Source organism: Choloepus didactylus, chromosome X (genome assembly GCF_015220235.1).
Source record: "Choloepus didactylus isolate mChoDid1 chromosome X, mChoDid1.pri, whole genome shotgun sequence".
Taxonomy (NCBI): Eukaryota; Metazoa; Chordata; class Mammalia; order Pilosa; family Megalonychidae; genus Choloepus; species Choloepus didactylus.
This window is the reverse complement of record NC_051334.1, coordinates 58,713,985-58,730,812: the sequence shown is the minus strand read 5'-3', so window position 1 is coordinate 58,730,812 and position 16,828 is coordinate 58,713,985. Positions and strand designations below refer to the sequence as shown.

Here is a 16,828-nt window from a genome sequence, read left to right as displayed (position 1 = left end):
ATTGAAATCTCTAGTCACTGTTGTAGAACTATCTATTTCTCCCTTTGATTTTGTCAGTTTGCTTTGTATATGTTGGCACTCTGTGTTAGGTGCATATAAATTTATAATTGTTATATCTTCTTGTTGAATTGACTCTTTTTTCAATATGCAGTGTCTTTCTTTGTCTCTTGGAATAGTTTTTGAATGCAAGTCTATTTTGTCTGATAATAATATAATCATCCCTGCTCTCTTTTGATCTCCATGTGCATGAAATGTATTTTCTGTCCTTATACTTTCTGCCTATTTGGATTTATGGATCTAAGATGGGTCTTTTGTAAACAGTATATAGTTACATTGTTTCTTTATCCATTCTGCCAGTCTATGCCTTCCTATTGGAAAGTATAATCCATTTACATTTTTTTTTTTCCTTTTTTACTTACATTAAATACATCGGTAAATCAGCAGTCGCATTCTGTTACCACGATTGTTATGTTGGAAGAGGGAAAAAGGGGGAAAAAGGCAAATGCTTTCTTAGAAGCAAAAAAAAAGAAAAAGACACCCTCCCCCCCTAAAAAAAACTGACCAGAAGAAAAAAAATGAAGAGCTGGGAAATAAAAAACTAAGATCCCCAAAGTCCAACAGAGCTCAAAGGAAAGCTGAAGAGCTGGTAGGAGACAGAGGGAAGACAGCAGATAGGCCCAGAAGCTAAGGCCAATCCTGTTCCTAAGGAAGAATTAGGGTGGTGGGGAGGAGAGGGAAGGAAGAAGCCTGGGAAAATGGTTTTCCAGCCCCAAGGCAATGAAACATCTTTGCTCCTGTTCCATGGGGAAAGCTCCACAGAGCTTCATTTCTAACAGACTTAAGAAAGCCATTCTAGTTTCTCCACTTGTAAAAAAAGGATGTACTGGATGCTTTTGTGGGGTGGGGGTGGGGGGCTAGTGGGTTCTGGAAAGGGAAAGGAAAGGTGTGTGCATTTCAGGGCCACGGGAACTAAGGCTGCCCCTGGAAAAGGGAAGGAATTGAGACCTAAGTGGAAGAACTTAAACTGGGTTTCTCAGCTACTCTGCAACAAAAGGAAGTCTACAAGTCAAAAGGGCAGAAAAGTTTCAATCTTAGGTCACTGTGGCCTTTCCTATCTTTTGTCCCCCAATTTTCCCAAAACTCTGGGCTGGAACAAGGAGCCCAGAGTTCTCTCTTGCCTTGATGCCTTTCCACAGACATCCTAAAAACACCTGATAAGAGATATGAAGAGAGGCTAGAGATCTAAAAAGGATCAAAGCCCTCTAATGATATCAGACAGCTGTGGGGTGCCTTCAGTGCTAGTTATTCCCTGTCCACAGGAATAGGTGGTATGATGTAAGGGGGCCACAAGTAGGCCTCTGTGGTACTAGCCCCTAGTGGTACGTGGATTAAACAACTGGATGCATGGGGTGTAGGAATGGGGACTAAACTGAAGACTAAAAATGAGAAAGGAAGTAAGGCCTGATGGCAAGTGGGGACAGAACAGACTGTACCAGGGAAATAAGATCACACCTCTTTACAGGCAAGTAAAATAGACATGGTAATGGATACCAAGTTGAATCTGAACCCTAGAAAAGGAGTGAAAACTCTCCCCTCTTGCCTGGCTCCTTCTCACTCCCCTGTCTTGGCCTACACTATCCTGAGACCACTCCCCAGTTCATCAGTTAATTCTCCAGGAAAGGCAACTTTTACTGAAGAGCTAGGTTGGCTAGAATATAAGTGAAGAATCTGAGTTGGAGGAAGCTAGCAGTGGAGACTGGGCTTGCAGCTGCCACTGCTTTTGTTCTCTACAGCCCTCCTCAAACCTCATATATACCTCAGGATCCATTTAATTAAAAAGAAGGTAGGGGGATGAGTAAATCAATCAACCCCCATAAAACAAGTATCCCATCTGAACTACTATCAATTAAAGTGCAAACTGCAAAGGGATACGGTGACTGGGGCTGAAGCCATCTAAAGGCCAGAGGAAAAAATGCATATGTATAAATCAGAAGATGGGTATCAGAAACTGGTCCCTCCTCCAGTCAGATCACAGCAGACCCCAAAAGGCAGGCAACCAATGAAGTTTCTTTGGAGGACTCTGGGATCCAATCCCCCACCATGTGGGAGAAGCTACCTAAGAGCTTGGGTGATGGGAAACCAGGCCTTGGATGAGTTCCAGAGCAACAGATGACACTGCACTCCACTTCCCCTGCCTCCACCCAGCTAACTCAACAGGACTCCAACCTGGTGCCAGAGAGCTTGCCTTCCCAGTGTCATCTCTACCTAGAAACACCCTCCACAAGGCCAACTCATGGATATTGCAGTATTTTCAAATATGAGAAACTCCAACCAAGTAAAAAGAAAAAAAAGTGTTTCCTTACTCCTTCCTGCTGTAAGCCTTACTCTCCCTCCCCCAGGGCCCTTTTATGTGACTGATCTGGAAACCTCATTCCTCAGTTCCTGGGTTCACCACTTTTTCCATCCTGGGGAGAAGAGGACAAGGGGATCAAGAACAGGGATTGACCAAAAGCAGAAGGGGAGGGGCGGGAGACAAAGTGTTTTCTGAAAAAATGGGGAACATTAGGAAGGAGGAGGAAAGATAAGTAGGTCACTGTCTTGCACCTATAATACAAAATGAAGAAAGTTTCTTTTGGAAGGTAAGTCCTGGGGGTATCTGACCCCCAAGCCCCAGAGTAGGGGGTAGGAGGCCAGTGGCAACAGCTGCCTGGTGTTGGTTGCTGAAGCATTAAAAAGTGCCATGACGGAGCTGTCAAGAGGCAGCCCTTGGGAGCCAGGGCTCAGTGTGCTGTTACCATAGGGGCTGTGTGCTGAAGGGTAGGGATGGAGGTTATTTCTTAGCTCTCGTGCTAGCTCCATACTTGTTTGCTGCTAGCCACTCCCTCAGTTGCTACAACACTGGCTCTTGTTCTGCTGGGACTGCTCATGGAGATCCACACCCCGGCTTCGGCATCCTGCACCCCCCAGATTCTGGGGTTCACTCTTTGGCAACTTCTTAGCTATTGCCAGGAAGAGATCATTCACGTTCATAGCTGTCTTGGCTGAAGTCTCCATAAACAATAGGCTGTTGTCATCTGCATATGCCTGGGCCTCTTCATATTCCACCATGCGCTTGTTGGCCAGGTCAGCTTTGTTCCCTGCCAGGGCAATAACGATGCTAGGACTGGCCTGTCGCTGTAGTTCCTTCACCCATGTCTTTGCTCTGGCAAAGGTTTCCTGATTAGTAATGTCATAAACCACAATTGCAGCTTGAGCACCCCTGTAGTACATGGGGGCCAAGCTATGATATCGCTCCTGTCCAGCTGTGTCCCAGATCTCAAACTTGACTGTTGTATCATCTAGACAAATGGATTGGGTGAGGAAGGCCGCTCCAATGGTGCTCTCCTGGTATTCATGGAACTGCCCTTTGCCAAAACGTAATACCAGGCTAGATTTCCCCACTGCAGATTCCCCCAGCAGGACCAATTTGAACTGGCATATTTTGCTGGCTTGGGGCTGCCCATTGGGCCTGGCTGTGCTCCTGCTAGTCATGGCCAGATTATCAGAATAGGAAAGGGTGGAGGGAGGGGGATGCCACAAAGCGGCAAGGGGGGGAGGGGGAAGGGGAGGGGACTTCCAGGCTTCAACAGTCCTGGGGCTCCGTCTCCCCCGTCGGGCCCAAGCCTGTGTCGAACAGACAAACAGCTGCAGCTCAACCAAACCCTCCTGCCCCTCCTCCTCCTCGCCCTCTCCATTTACATTTAAGGGAATTACAGATAAGGTAAGATTTACTTCTGCCACTTTTGCTATTGTTGTAAGTCTTATACCTTTTTTTGTCCCTCCTTTCCTCCATTACTGCCTTCCTTTTTGTTTAGATGTTCTTTTATAATAAGTCATTTTGAATTACTTATATTTTCCTTTTGTGGAGATTTTTAAGATATTGTCTTTTTGGATACTACAGGGATCATATTTAGCATGCTAAATCTATTACAATTTAGTTTATGTTGATTACAACTTCATTTCAATAGCATACACATACACAATACCTTTAGCTTTCCATCTATCCCTTTTATATTGTTCTTGTCACAAATTACTTCTCTATGCATGTGTGCCCAGTTACAAAGATATACACTTTTTTATACATTTGAATTTTAAGCCCTATCAGAAGTAAAATATAGCATTGCAAATGAAAAATGAAATAATACAGTTATTTATGGTAAGCCATATTGTTATTTATACTGGAGATCCTTTTTCTTCATCCTGCATGGAAAGACTCTCTAGTGTCCTTTCCTTTCAACATAGAGACTCTTTTAAGCACTTCCTGTAAGATAGATCTAGTGGTACTTAACTCCTTCAGGTTTTGTTTGTCTGGAAATGTATTTATTTCTCCCTCATTTTTGAAAGAAAACTTTACTGGGTATATTATTTTTAGGTAACAAGTTTTTTTTTTTTTTCCCTTTCAGCATTTTATATATGTCCTCCCACTGCCTTCTGACCCCCATGGTTTCTGTTGAGAAATCAGATGTTAATCTTATTAAGGGTCTCTTATACATGACACATCACCTCTTTTGCTTTTTTAAAGATTCTGTCTCTCCTTGGCATTGGACAGTTTGATCATGTGTCTTGGTGTACATCTGTTTGGGTTCATCCTGCTTGGTGTCCATTGGGTATCTGGGATTTGTATTTTCATATCTTTCATCTGATTTGGGACATTTTCTGCCATTATTTCTTCAAATATTTTTTCTTGCCCTTTATTTCTGTCTTCTTTTAGGACATCTATGAGGTGTACATTGATATGCTTAATGGTGTCACACAGGTTCCTCAGGCTCTGTTAATTTTTTTTCATTATTTTTGCTTTCTGCTCTTCAACCTGGACAATTTCAACAGTTTTGTCTTCTAGTTCTCTGATACTTTCTTCTACCACTTCCAATTTGTCCTTGAGCTGCTCTATTGAACTTTTCACTTTAGTTATTGTATTTTTAAGCTCCAGAATTTCCATTTGGTTTTTCTTTATATTTTTTATCTCACTATTGAAATTCTCATTTTGTTCATACATTGTTTTCCTGTTTTTCTTTAGTTGTTTGTCCATATTTTCTTTAGCTCATTGATCTTGTTTATGAGAGTTGTTCTAAGATCTTTGATAAGTAATTCCAGTGACTGCACTTCCTCCAGAATATTTTCTATCAAATTCTCTTTTTTTCCTGTGATTAGGGCCATACTTTCCTGTCTCCTTATATGTGTAATTTTTGTTGAAAACTGGACACACTGAGTATTACATTGTGGTCACTTTCAAAATCTAGTGCTCCCACTCTAAAGTCCACCAGTCTAAGAACAAGGGAAAAAAAAGAAAAGAAAAAGAAAGAAAAAGGAAGGAAACAGAGAGAGGAAAAAAGGAAAAAGCCTATCAAATAGACAAAGCATCCACATCAAAGAAAAAATAGATAAATAAACAAGGAAAAATGAGCTGTGCTGCCTCTCCATGGCTCTTGTTATATGCTGGTGGGAATCCAGAAGCTTCTGTTTTTGAGGCCAGAATCTAGGTCATCATTTCTACTCATCCCTTGGAGATCTGCCAAACCCAAAATATATAAAACAGAAAAAGAAAAAACTAACCAACCCCACCTCCTAAAATAAAGAGAAATATCAAAGAGGTGCACTGTCTCTTTATGTCCCTGTAGATGCTGGTGTGAGACCAGAAGATGTGGCTTCTGAGAGAAACTGAGGCTAGCATCTGCACTAGGTCCTTAAGGATCTGCCAGATTAAACAACACAAGAAAGACAAAGAAGAAACCCAACCAATGAAAAAGTGCATGGGGTCTTTAAGTCCTGGTAGATGGTGTTAGGCTAGCAGCTGCTGCTATGGAGAGGGCTGAAACCAAGGCCAGAGTGTATGCTGTGCCCTCAGGTATCTGCCTGTAAATGCCCATACACAGAAGGAAAGTTTAAAAAAAAACAGTCAAAGAAGGTGCACTAGCTCTTTATATCCAGATGGATGCTGGTGGGAGGCTGGAAGCACTGCTGCCCAGAGTGCTGAAACTGAGGCCAGCTTCTGTGATGCTCCCTCACAGATCCTGAAGACTGTTCTCAACCCTCAACCTCAAATTTTAGAGGAGAAGGTTTCCTCTGCTGGCCATGGCCCCAGCTGGCCACTCCCATTGCTGAGCAATGGTGACTGGTCACTAGTTTGTGCTTTCAGTTACAAAGGTTAAATTCTAGGCAGCCTCTCACTTCTACTGGCATGCCTATAATTGTTCTAAATGTCCATTCTGCCTCCAGGCTTACCACCTAGTTAATTCCAGTATTTTTCCAGTTCTTTCATTTTCCTAGTGGTAGGAGTGATTTGTAAAACTTCCTACTCTGCCATCTTGCATCTGCTCCTCTGAGTTGTTAACCCATTTCTCTGTGAGAAACAAATTTTCCAACTAGAGTACGGTGCTTATGTACAGTTGTTTTTTTGTCATTAGTCTTACAGTATCCAACCCAAACACCAATTCCCATGGTTGTTAATGTTAGGTACTCTATTTCCATTCTATTCAGTGAAGTTATACTTGTTACCTAAAATAAAATGGCTGCCTGCATTGGGCATTGTTAGGAAGGAACCCTTATGAGAAATGATTTTCCAGAAGACAAAAAACAATTGACCTGCAGGGGATTTCCAAGAAAATGGAACAATGAAATGCACACTAAAGAACTGCAGATAAGCAACATCTGGTGATAAACATTTCAGTTCAGGAGAGATAGCTTATCAGATTGGGTATACCTCCCTAGGTAAAATTGAAACTTAATGTCAATCAGAACATTTCCTCCCTTGCTTCTGTGTTTGCCCTGTATAAGCTTACCCTTTCCACTCCTTCAGCAGAGTCTCCTTCTACTTTATGAATGGGATGCTGTCCAATTCATGAATCATTCAATAAAACTATGAAAGCATAAGTTACACAAAGTTTTTAACAGTTTTAACAACAATGAGGATGGGATCCAAAGATGACTGCTGATGACTCTAGATACATGAAAGACAGGCAAAGGCACTACTGAACTCTTTGAGTTCTCTGTCCTCCCCACTGTCTCCGAGGGTCATAGGTGAGTCCCTTTCAGATATGAGCTCCACTCACTTTGTGTTTATGCTCTCTGATATCACTAGCTTTTAGTCCAAAAGTTATGGGATCAATATTGTTGATGAGAAGTCTCAAAATTTGAACTCGAGTCCCTAGGCATTTGGTGCAGTCTGCAATTTAATTTTTTCTACTGCTGGTTTCTTTGTCCTGTGCACAAGGAAAGAATTGACAGTATAAACATGAGATCCTCAAACTAAAAACTTTGATTCTCCACCCTCTGGCACCCTGGCATGTTACTTGTTAAGAAATTATGGGGGTTGGAAGCTGTGCCTATCTAACAAAATGGCAAAATCTTACCAAGACAACCTAGAGTTGCAATGGCCAATTACGGGAACATTCCAAATAGACAAACACTCATCTCAGAGGTACAATTGGAAAAAAGCACTCCCAAGTTAAGCAGGCTGAAAGGGATGACTATTTTAATTGGTACTCAGAGTCTAGTTGCAAGACTAAAATAGTTCCAATAAAGGAGTCTTTACAAAAGGCAAGTAAGAAATTAAAAGCTCATGAGAAACCTAGACTTGGTGATGGTTCTAAGCCCTTGACTGATGCCATCCCTTACAAAAATCCAATGAAAAACTTAAAAAATGAGAAGTCAAGTCAACAAATTAGGGATGTAGAAAATCTAACTTGATTCTGACTGTTTCTTCAATCCCTTCTCTTTACCTTCCTTTGCCTAATTACTCTGAATGTACTCTCTTTCTCATTTACCCTTTTACTTGGAATATGAGGAAGAAAAGGAAAGTAGACACATGCCCTTGAAGTTTAGACCCTCCAACCCTCCAAAGACTGGGGTTCTGACCACCACCACCTTTAACCTATGGTCAAATATGGAACTTAGAGGCATAATTATTCATAGAAGAATTTAGAATTCTTTTGGGTTCATATTCATGTTTACCTAATCTATATTATCTTGTACACAGGTTGGTCTGAACCACAGATACTAAATCTTGGAAGGCAAAAACTGATTGGAATTAACTTTGAAAGGGACCTACAGGGTATCTCTTTCAACAATGAATCTGAAGGTCAAATAGGCCCAAGAAGTAGGGCAAAGTTTTATAAATTACACATTAAGTCAAAGAAATTCTTAAAAGTATCCACAAGGCAGAGTAGGAAGCTACAGGATTCAGTTCCTCCACCAAAACAACTATTGAGCATGCAGGAACTGTCTGAAACAACTTTTTTTTTTAACTATGCAGTCCAGTAAGACACTGTACATCATCCAGGAAAGAACAAGGGAAAGAGGCTGGTAAATGATGAAGACTAGTAAATTGCTCTCTCCATATGGCAGTTAGTGGCACCCATCCCCCACTCTCACAGCAGACCACCATTGGCTCCATCCCCTGGCTAGGTTGCTGGTGACAGGGATATAAAAATCCATTTCCCCAAGATTAGGGGTAAGCATGGCCAATCATGGCTTTTGATTAGTGACTTTGGATCACTGGGGGCCTAGCTCTGTGGGTGGCCATTTTTCCAACCCACCCTAGACAAAGATGCCTAGGAGGCTTAAAATACTATGCATCCTCAGATCTGTGGGGGCAGTTGAAGGGCTGCATTTGCTGTACAGGGCAAGAAAGCACAGCTTTGGGAATCCATGGAAGAAGCTCCTGGTTTTCTTACTCATCCCCTCCCCAGGGCAGTATGGAGCTGGTGTGTGCCCCCTTCATGGGTCCTTGGCCTTGTTCCAGCTTGGAAAGACTGACTTGGTATACTCCCCTCTGGCATGGCCCACCCCCACCCAGAATTTGCCTTCCAAGCAAAAGCTTGAAACAAGGAAAGGAGTATAAAAACTATTGAACTGGACAGAGTGGGGCAAAGGATTACCTGCTTTAAAAGCCCAGGAGTGGTAGAAGGTCTGTCTCCTGGGAAATAGAGGGGACATTCAAAATTCTGTGACTAGAGAACACCCAAGCAACTAATAACCACAAGCCCAGTATAAGAAATGACAGGGAGGACCCTACAGTTTGCATTCACCTTGGTCAGACCTTCCTGATAGGAGGGTTGAAACTCAATAAAATGTTCTGTCATATCATCTGCTTAGAAAATCAAGAAACAGACATCTCAGGGAATAAATTCCAAAGTTAACACATTAAACTATTAAAATGTACAATGTACAACAAAAGAGTAAAAGACATGAAATTATGGCCAATCCAAAAGAAGAAGATAAAAATCCAGAAACCACCAACAAAGAACACCAGACTGTAGAAATAACAAACAAAAACTTTTAAAAAATGATTATAAAAATGTTCAAGGAGATAAAGGAAAATACAGAGAAAGAACTAAAGGATATGAAAACAATGAATGATCAATATGAGAATCTTAATAAAAAGATAAAAAAATTATAAAGGAATCAAACAGAAATACTGGAATGGAAGAACAGGATAACTGAAATTAACAATTCCCAGGAGGGTTTGAAGAGCATATTGGATCTGGCAAAAGAAAGAATCAATGAAACTGAAGGCAAGACAATTGAAATGAGTTGGGCTGAAGAGCAGAAAGAAAAAAGAATTATAAAAAACAAACATAGCCAAAGAGACCTCTGGTACACCATCAACTATACCAATATATGCATAATGGAAGTCCAGAAGGAGAAGAAAGAGAGAAAGGGGCAGAAGGATTATTCAAAGAAATAATGACAGAGGACTTTGAAAACTTAGTGAAAGACATGAACATGCACATCCAAGAAGCCCAGAGGACAACAAAGAGTATAAATGTGAAGACAAATGCACATGATCATATATTGATCAAGCTATCCAATTCAAAGGAAAAGGAGAGATTTCTGACACCTGCAAGAGAAGAGAAATGTGTTATGTACAAAGGATTTCCAATTAGTTTGAGTGCCAATTTCTCATCAGAAACCCTGGAGTCAAGAAGGCACTGGGCTGAAATACTTAAGGTGCTGAAAAATAAACAACTGCCAATCAAGAATTTTATATCTGATGAGACTTTTTTCAAAAGTAAAGGAGAGATTAAGATTTTCCCAGATAAACAAAAGCTGAGGGAGTTCACACTAGAACTGACCTACAAGCAATACTAAAGGGAGTTCTTCAGATTGAAAGGAAAAACACTAGACAGTTGTTCAAAGTGGCATAAAGAAATAAAGACCTCCAGTAAAGGTAACCATTTGTGTAATCATAAATGCCAGTATAGTATTGTATTTTTTGGTATGTAACTGCAAGTTACATGCAAGTAGTAACCAAAGGAGACCTTGGGGTAGCTACATTAACATCAGATAAAACAGACTTTAAGTCAAAAATAGTTATGAGATGCAAAGGCAGTCATTGTATACTGGTAAATGGTTCAGTTTAACAAGATGTAATAATTATAAATATATATTCACTGAACTGCAGAGCCTCAAATATATGAAGCAAATGCTGACAGATTTGAGTGGATTAATAGATTAATACTAGGAGATTTTAATATGCAACTTTCAATAATGGATATAACATCTAACAGAAGATCAATAAGAAAATACGACATGAATGTTATTGTAAAACATATAGACCTAACAGCCATGTATAAAACTCTACATCCAGAATCAACAGAATACACTTTCTTCTTGAGTGCACATGTATCATTCTCCAGGATAGACCATATCTTAGGTCATGAAGCAAGTCTCAAAAAGCTGGAAAATATTGAAATCATACAATGTAACTTTTCCAACCACAATGGAATGAAGCTAGAAAGGGAAAATTCCACAAATATGTGTAAATTAAACAATGTACTCTTTAAACAGCCAATGGGTTAAAGAGGAAATCACAGTGGAAATTAGGAAATATCTTGAGGCAAATGAAAATGAAAACACAATGTACCAAAACATATGGGATGCAGCAAAGGCAGTGCTAAGAAGGAAATCTATAGCTTTAAATGCTTACATTTATAAAAGAAGAAAGACTTCAAATCAGAGACCTAGCCTCAAAACTGGAAGAACTAGAAAAAGAATAGCAAACTATTCCCAAAGCAAGCAGAAGGAAGCAAATAACAAATATTAGAGTGGGGATAACTGAAATAGAAGAAAATACAATAGAGAGAATCAGTAAAACCAAATGATGGTTCTTAAAAATGTCAGTAAAATTGGAAAACCTGTAGTTAGACTGATGAAGAAACAGAGATCACAAACTCAGAAATCTAAATGGGGACATTACAACTGACCCCACCGAGATATAAAGGACTATAACAGGATAATTTGAACATTTGTGTGTCACCAAATTAGATAATCCAGATAAAATGGGTAAATTCCTACAAACACACAAACTGCCTACACTGACTCAAGAAGAAATAGAAAATCTCAACACACCAATAACTAGTAAAGGGATAGAATCAGTAATCAAGACCCTCCTAATAAAGGAATCCCAGGACCAGATGGCTTGACAGGGAAATTTTACCAAACATTCCAAAAAGAATGAACACCAATCCTGCTCAAACTCTTGCAAAAAATTAAAGAGGAGGAACACTTCCTAATTCATTCCATGAGGCCAACACTTCCTAATACATTGCATGAGACCAACACCAAGACAAGAAAATTGCAGATCAGTATCTCTTATGAATATGGAAGTAAAAATACTCAACAAAATATTAGCAGATTGAATCCAGCTGATTATATATATATATATATATATATATATATATATATATCCAGCTAATTATATAAATTATATATGATGATCAAGTGGGGTTTACCCAAGCTATGCAAGTTTTTCAACATAAAATCAATTAATGTAACACACTGCAGTAACAGAATGAAGGAAAAAACACATGATCATCTCAATTCATGCAGAAAAAGCACTTGACAAAACCCAACACAATTTCTTGATAAAAACACTTAGAAAATTAGGAATAGAAGGAAACTTCCTCAACATGATAAATGGCATATATAAAAACCTACAGATAACTTCCTTCTTAATGGTGAAAGTCTGAAAGCTTTCTCTTTAACATAAGCACCAAGACAATGATGCCCACTGTCACCACTGTTAATCAACATTTTACTGGAACTTCTTGTCAGAAAAATTAGGCAATAAAAGGAAATAAAAAGCATCCACATTGGAAAGATAGAAGTACAACTTTCCCTATTTGGAGATGACATCATTCTATATAGAGAAAATCCTGAAATATCCACAACAATCCTACCAGAACTAATAAATGAATCAGCAAACTGGCAGCAGAAAAGATCACACCCCAAAATCAGTAGTGTTTCTTTACACAAACAATGAACAATCAAAAGAAATCAAGAAAGTAATTCCATTCACAATAGCAGCTAAAAGAATCAACTAGGAATAAATGTAACAAGAATATAAAGGATTTGTACACAGAAAACTACAAAACATTGTTAAAAGAAATTGAAGAAGAGCAAAATAAATAGAAGGACATTATATGTTCATGGATTGGATGACTAAATATTGTTAAGATGTCAGTTTTCCCCAAAGCCATTTACAGATTCAATGAAATCCAAATCAATATTCCAACAACCTTCTTTGCAGTAATGGAAGAGCTAATCATCAAATTTATATAAAAGGCAAAGGGATGGGGTGCCAAATAGCAAAAGCCATCTTGAAAATGAAGAATGCAGTTGAAGGATTCACACTTCACTATGTTAAAATTTATTACAAAGGCACAGACAGAACAATGGAATTGAATTGAGAGCTCAGAAATGAACCCTCACATTTATGACCACCTTATTTTTGAAAAGGGGACAAAGACCACTGAATTGGGAAAGAATAGTCACTTCAACAAATGGTCCTGGAAAAACTGGATGACCATGAGCAAAAAAATGAAGGTGGACTCATTCCTCACACCTTGTCCAAAAATCATCTCAAAATGGTTCAAAACCTAAATATAAGATCTAGAACTATCATACTCCTTGAAGAAAATATACAGAAGCATCTTCAGGACCTTGTGTTAAGCGATGGTTTCTTAGATGTTACAACCAAAGCAAAAGCTTCAAAAGAAAAATAGATAAATGACACCTCATCAAAATTTAAAACTTATGTGCTTCAAAGCACTTTATCATGAAAGTAAAATCACAGCTTACACAATGGGATAAAATATTTGGAAACCACATATCTGATAAAGGTTTAATATCCAGAATATATAAAGAAATCCTTCAACTTAACAAGCAAAGGACAAACAACCAAATTTTAAAAATTGACAAAAGATTTGAATAGACATCTCTCCAAAGAAGACATACATATGGCCAAATAGCATATGAAAATATACTCAACATTATTAGACATCAGGGAAATGCATATCAAAACCACAATGAGATATCATTCCACACACACTAGAATGGTTACTATTTTAAAAATAGCAAATTACAAGCTTTGGAGAGGGTGTGGAGAAATAATAACACTCATTCAATTGCTGGTGGGAATGTAAAATGGTACAGCCACTGTGGAAGACAGTTTGGAAGTTCAGAAGGTTAAGTATAGAATTACCATATGACCTGGCAATCCCACTGCTAGGTATATATCCAAAAGAATCAAAAGCAATGATTCAAACAGGTATTTTCACACTGATGTTCATTATGGCATTTTTCATAAATGCCAAAAGTGGAAGCAATCCAAGTGTCCATCAAGTAATGAATGGATAACAATGTGGTATATACATACAATCGAATATTATTCAACCATAAAAAGGAATGAAATTCTGATACACATGAAAACATGGATGAACCTTGAAGACATCATGTTGAGTGAAGTAAGCCAAACACAAAAAGACATGTATTTATTCATCCCTATTATATGAAGCCATTAGAATAAGCAAACTCACAGAGTCAAACTCTAGAATATAGGTTACCAGGGTACGGGGTGGAGATAGGAAATAGGACTTTACGGCTTAAAATATACAGAATTTCTTTCTGGAACAATGGAAATATTTTGGGAATTGATGGTAGTGATGGTAGAACAACACTGTGAATGTGTTTAATAGCACTGTGATATGTATCTGAATGTGGCTAAAAGGGAAACACTAGGTTACATATATGGTAATAAAATAAAAATTTAAAAATATCCATAGAACTGCACTATACTGTGACCTCTAAGTTAAAGTATGGGTTTTCTAGTTAATAATACAATTATATGAATTTGCTTTCATCAATCATAATAAATGTGACACATCAATGCAAGGTGATAATAATTGGGTGGTATATGGGAATACTTTATATTTTATCATATAATCTTTAATTTTAAGATAATAGCATAAGCAGTTAATTTTTTCAATGTTTAGATTGTTACTTTTTATATAAAATATGAGGTACTAATAAAAATGTGGTTATCTAAATTCTAAATTCACTAGATCTGTCATATGCCAAACTGTCCAAGAATATTTAATTGGATATCCATTTTTAAAACAGCCCTTCATTTCCATTTTTAGGCATGTTAAAATATATTTCTCTTACTCAACAAACTACAGTTGCCCTGAAGGCAAGATGTACATCCCTTAGATATTTTTTTCTCTTCTGTGTGTAGTGTGGTACCTAACACATAAATTCTTAATTAAATTTAATTTTTAATTTTGATTTTACCACATATGGGAATCCTTTGTTGTAGGCATGATTGTTCTGTAAACCCACAACTACTCTAATGAAAATAAAAGGATCCACAAATATTGATGGGAAAGCTTTAGCCCTCATATAAAGCAAATAAATTCAACTTGTCCCATCTGCCAAGAATAAAATTCTGGTAAAAATATAAGAATGGGGGAAGGACAGAAAGCCAATTCTTTTATATGAACTGGTGAGTTTTGTATTTCTATGTTGTCTGTTTTTCTGTGTTTTTATGTATGACTCATGGCTGAAAAGTTTTTAAGTGAAAGTATAAACCCTACATTTGTGTCTGTCCATATGTTTGATGTATGATGTTTTCCTACCTCTGGAGGGTATTACCAAACTAACTTATAAAACTCCTTAAAAGTACTCTATTAAAGTTGGCTTTAAGATAAGTAAGTATTTATATGTACATTAATATTCCTAAAGTCCTAGGAAGTAAGGAAACCAAATTTCTGATGTTTCCAGTGAAAAAAGACTATTTGTAGAACTAAAACCAAATGTTTTTAAAAAATTCAATTTCACATAATTCAGAGAAAACTTTGATAAACATACTAGTTTAATATTGTTAGTTTAAAAGAAAAGCTAGGTCCTCTGAGTTATCAATATTAAGTCCAATACAAACATACAATTTTATTCAACTTGTTTATGTTCTTCCTAAATTTATACAGGTTTATTAAACAAATAAGCTAACATTATGTCTACTATATCATTAAGATGAAAAAATGAGTTATTCTGACTAAGCTTTATTTCAAGAATAATTGTGTTTTGTAGGATGTTGACTTGACAGTTTCCAAGATTTTTTTCATAACTTAAATATATAGGGCATGCAAGATGTATTTTTGTTTGGGAAAAAGAGAGTAGTTTTGCCCTAAAATAAAATAACTGGCTTTTGCAGAATGAGAAATAAGAATATGTAGGACAAAACCTGAATAGATATAGGCAGTTGTAGAGGGTTTGGAGAAAAGGAATTTCATTTGTCATGGTTAAAGTTGGCTAAGATTTGATAGGTTTATAAGATTTTGTAAGATTTCTTCTCTCATTATCTTCATGCAAAACTAGAATTTGGTTATCTGTTAAAATGACAAAGTTTTCTTAGATTATTGGTCTGCTCTCAGTTCGAAGTTATGAAAGGTATTTTTTAAATAAGCATCCATATAATCTTCCTAGAAGACAAATCTGTTTCTTATTAGAATAATTTCCTGTGATTTATATTGACCTAAGCATCTTGCATTGTTTTAGAGAACAAGTCTCACATTTGAAAGAACTCTTATTTTGTTTTGTTTTTTCAATCATGTTAACTCCTCTATTTACTTTTAAAATTTCTTATTATAATTTTGGTTAAACAGGGAACCAAATACTGTTTCAAAGTGACCCTTTTTCCTATTTTACAAAATGTCCAACCCTGACAGTTTCTGACATTTTGCCTTCCTAAAATCAAACCCTAAATGACATCTTTTTTTACAACTCCTATCCCACTTCATGTTCTAGACAAAACCAGAATGAGTTTATCATTCTCTTATCTGATTACCATGTTAGAAGCAGCAGCAGCTGTAGTAATAGAAATCATAGTAATAATAAAAATCATAATAGTTATATTTATATTGTTTTATAATGTATGTTTTCAGATCTTAGATGGAAAGCTTTCAGTCTTTCAAAATTTAGTACAGTGTTAGCTGTGGGTTTTTCATAGATGCTCTTTATCATGTTGAGTAAATTTCCTTGTATTCCAATTTTTGAAGTGATTTTATAAAGAAAGGATGCTGGATTTTGTCAAATGCCTTTTCTTTGTCAATTGAGATCATCATATAGTTTCTCCCCTTCATTTTGTTAATGTGGTGTATTTCATTAATTGATTTTCTTGTGTTGAGCCCCCCTTGCATAACTGGGATAAAACCTACTTCATCATGGTGTGTAATTCTTTTAATATACTGTTGGTTTTGATTTGCAAGTATTTTATTGAGGATTTTGTGTCTATATTATAAGAGAAATTGGTCCATAATTTTCTTGTAGTATATTTTTCTGGCTTTTTTATTAGGGTGATGTTGGCCTCATAGAATGAGTTGGATACTGTTCCCTCCTCTTCCAATGTTTTGGAAGAGTTTAAACATGATTGATATTTATTCTTCTTGGAATGTTTGGTACAATTAACATGAAGCCCTCTGGTCCTGGGCTTTTCTTTGTTGGGAGGATTTTG

At 37.4% G+C, this 16,828-nt stretch overlaps 2 protein-coding genes across 2 annotated transcripts in view; one reads left to right on the top strand and one right to left on the bottom strand.

The window, feature by feature from the left end:
• PFKFB1 (6-phosphofructo-2-kinase/fructose-2,6-biphosphatase 1) overlaps positions 1-16,828 on the top strand; it is a 336,515-nt gene that overhangs the window by 173,560 nt on the left and 146,127 nt on the right. The window lies entirely within an intron of this gene.
• Positions 395-3,672, bottom strand: LOC119522598 (ras-related protein Rab-5B-like). Its single transcript, XM_037821029.1, has one exon. The coding sequence runs from the start codon at positions 3,529-3,531 to the stop codon at positions 2,884-2,886; it is 648 nt and encodes a 215-aa protein (XP_037676957.1). The 5' UTR covers positions 3,532-3,672; the 3' UTR covers positions 395-2,883.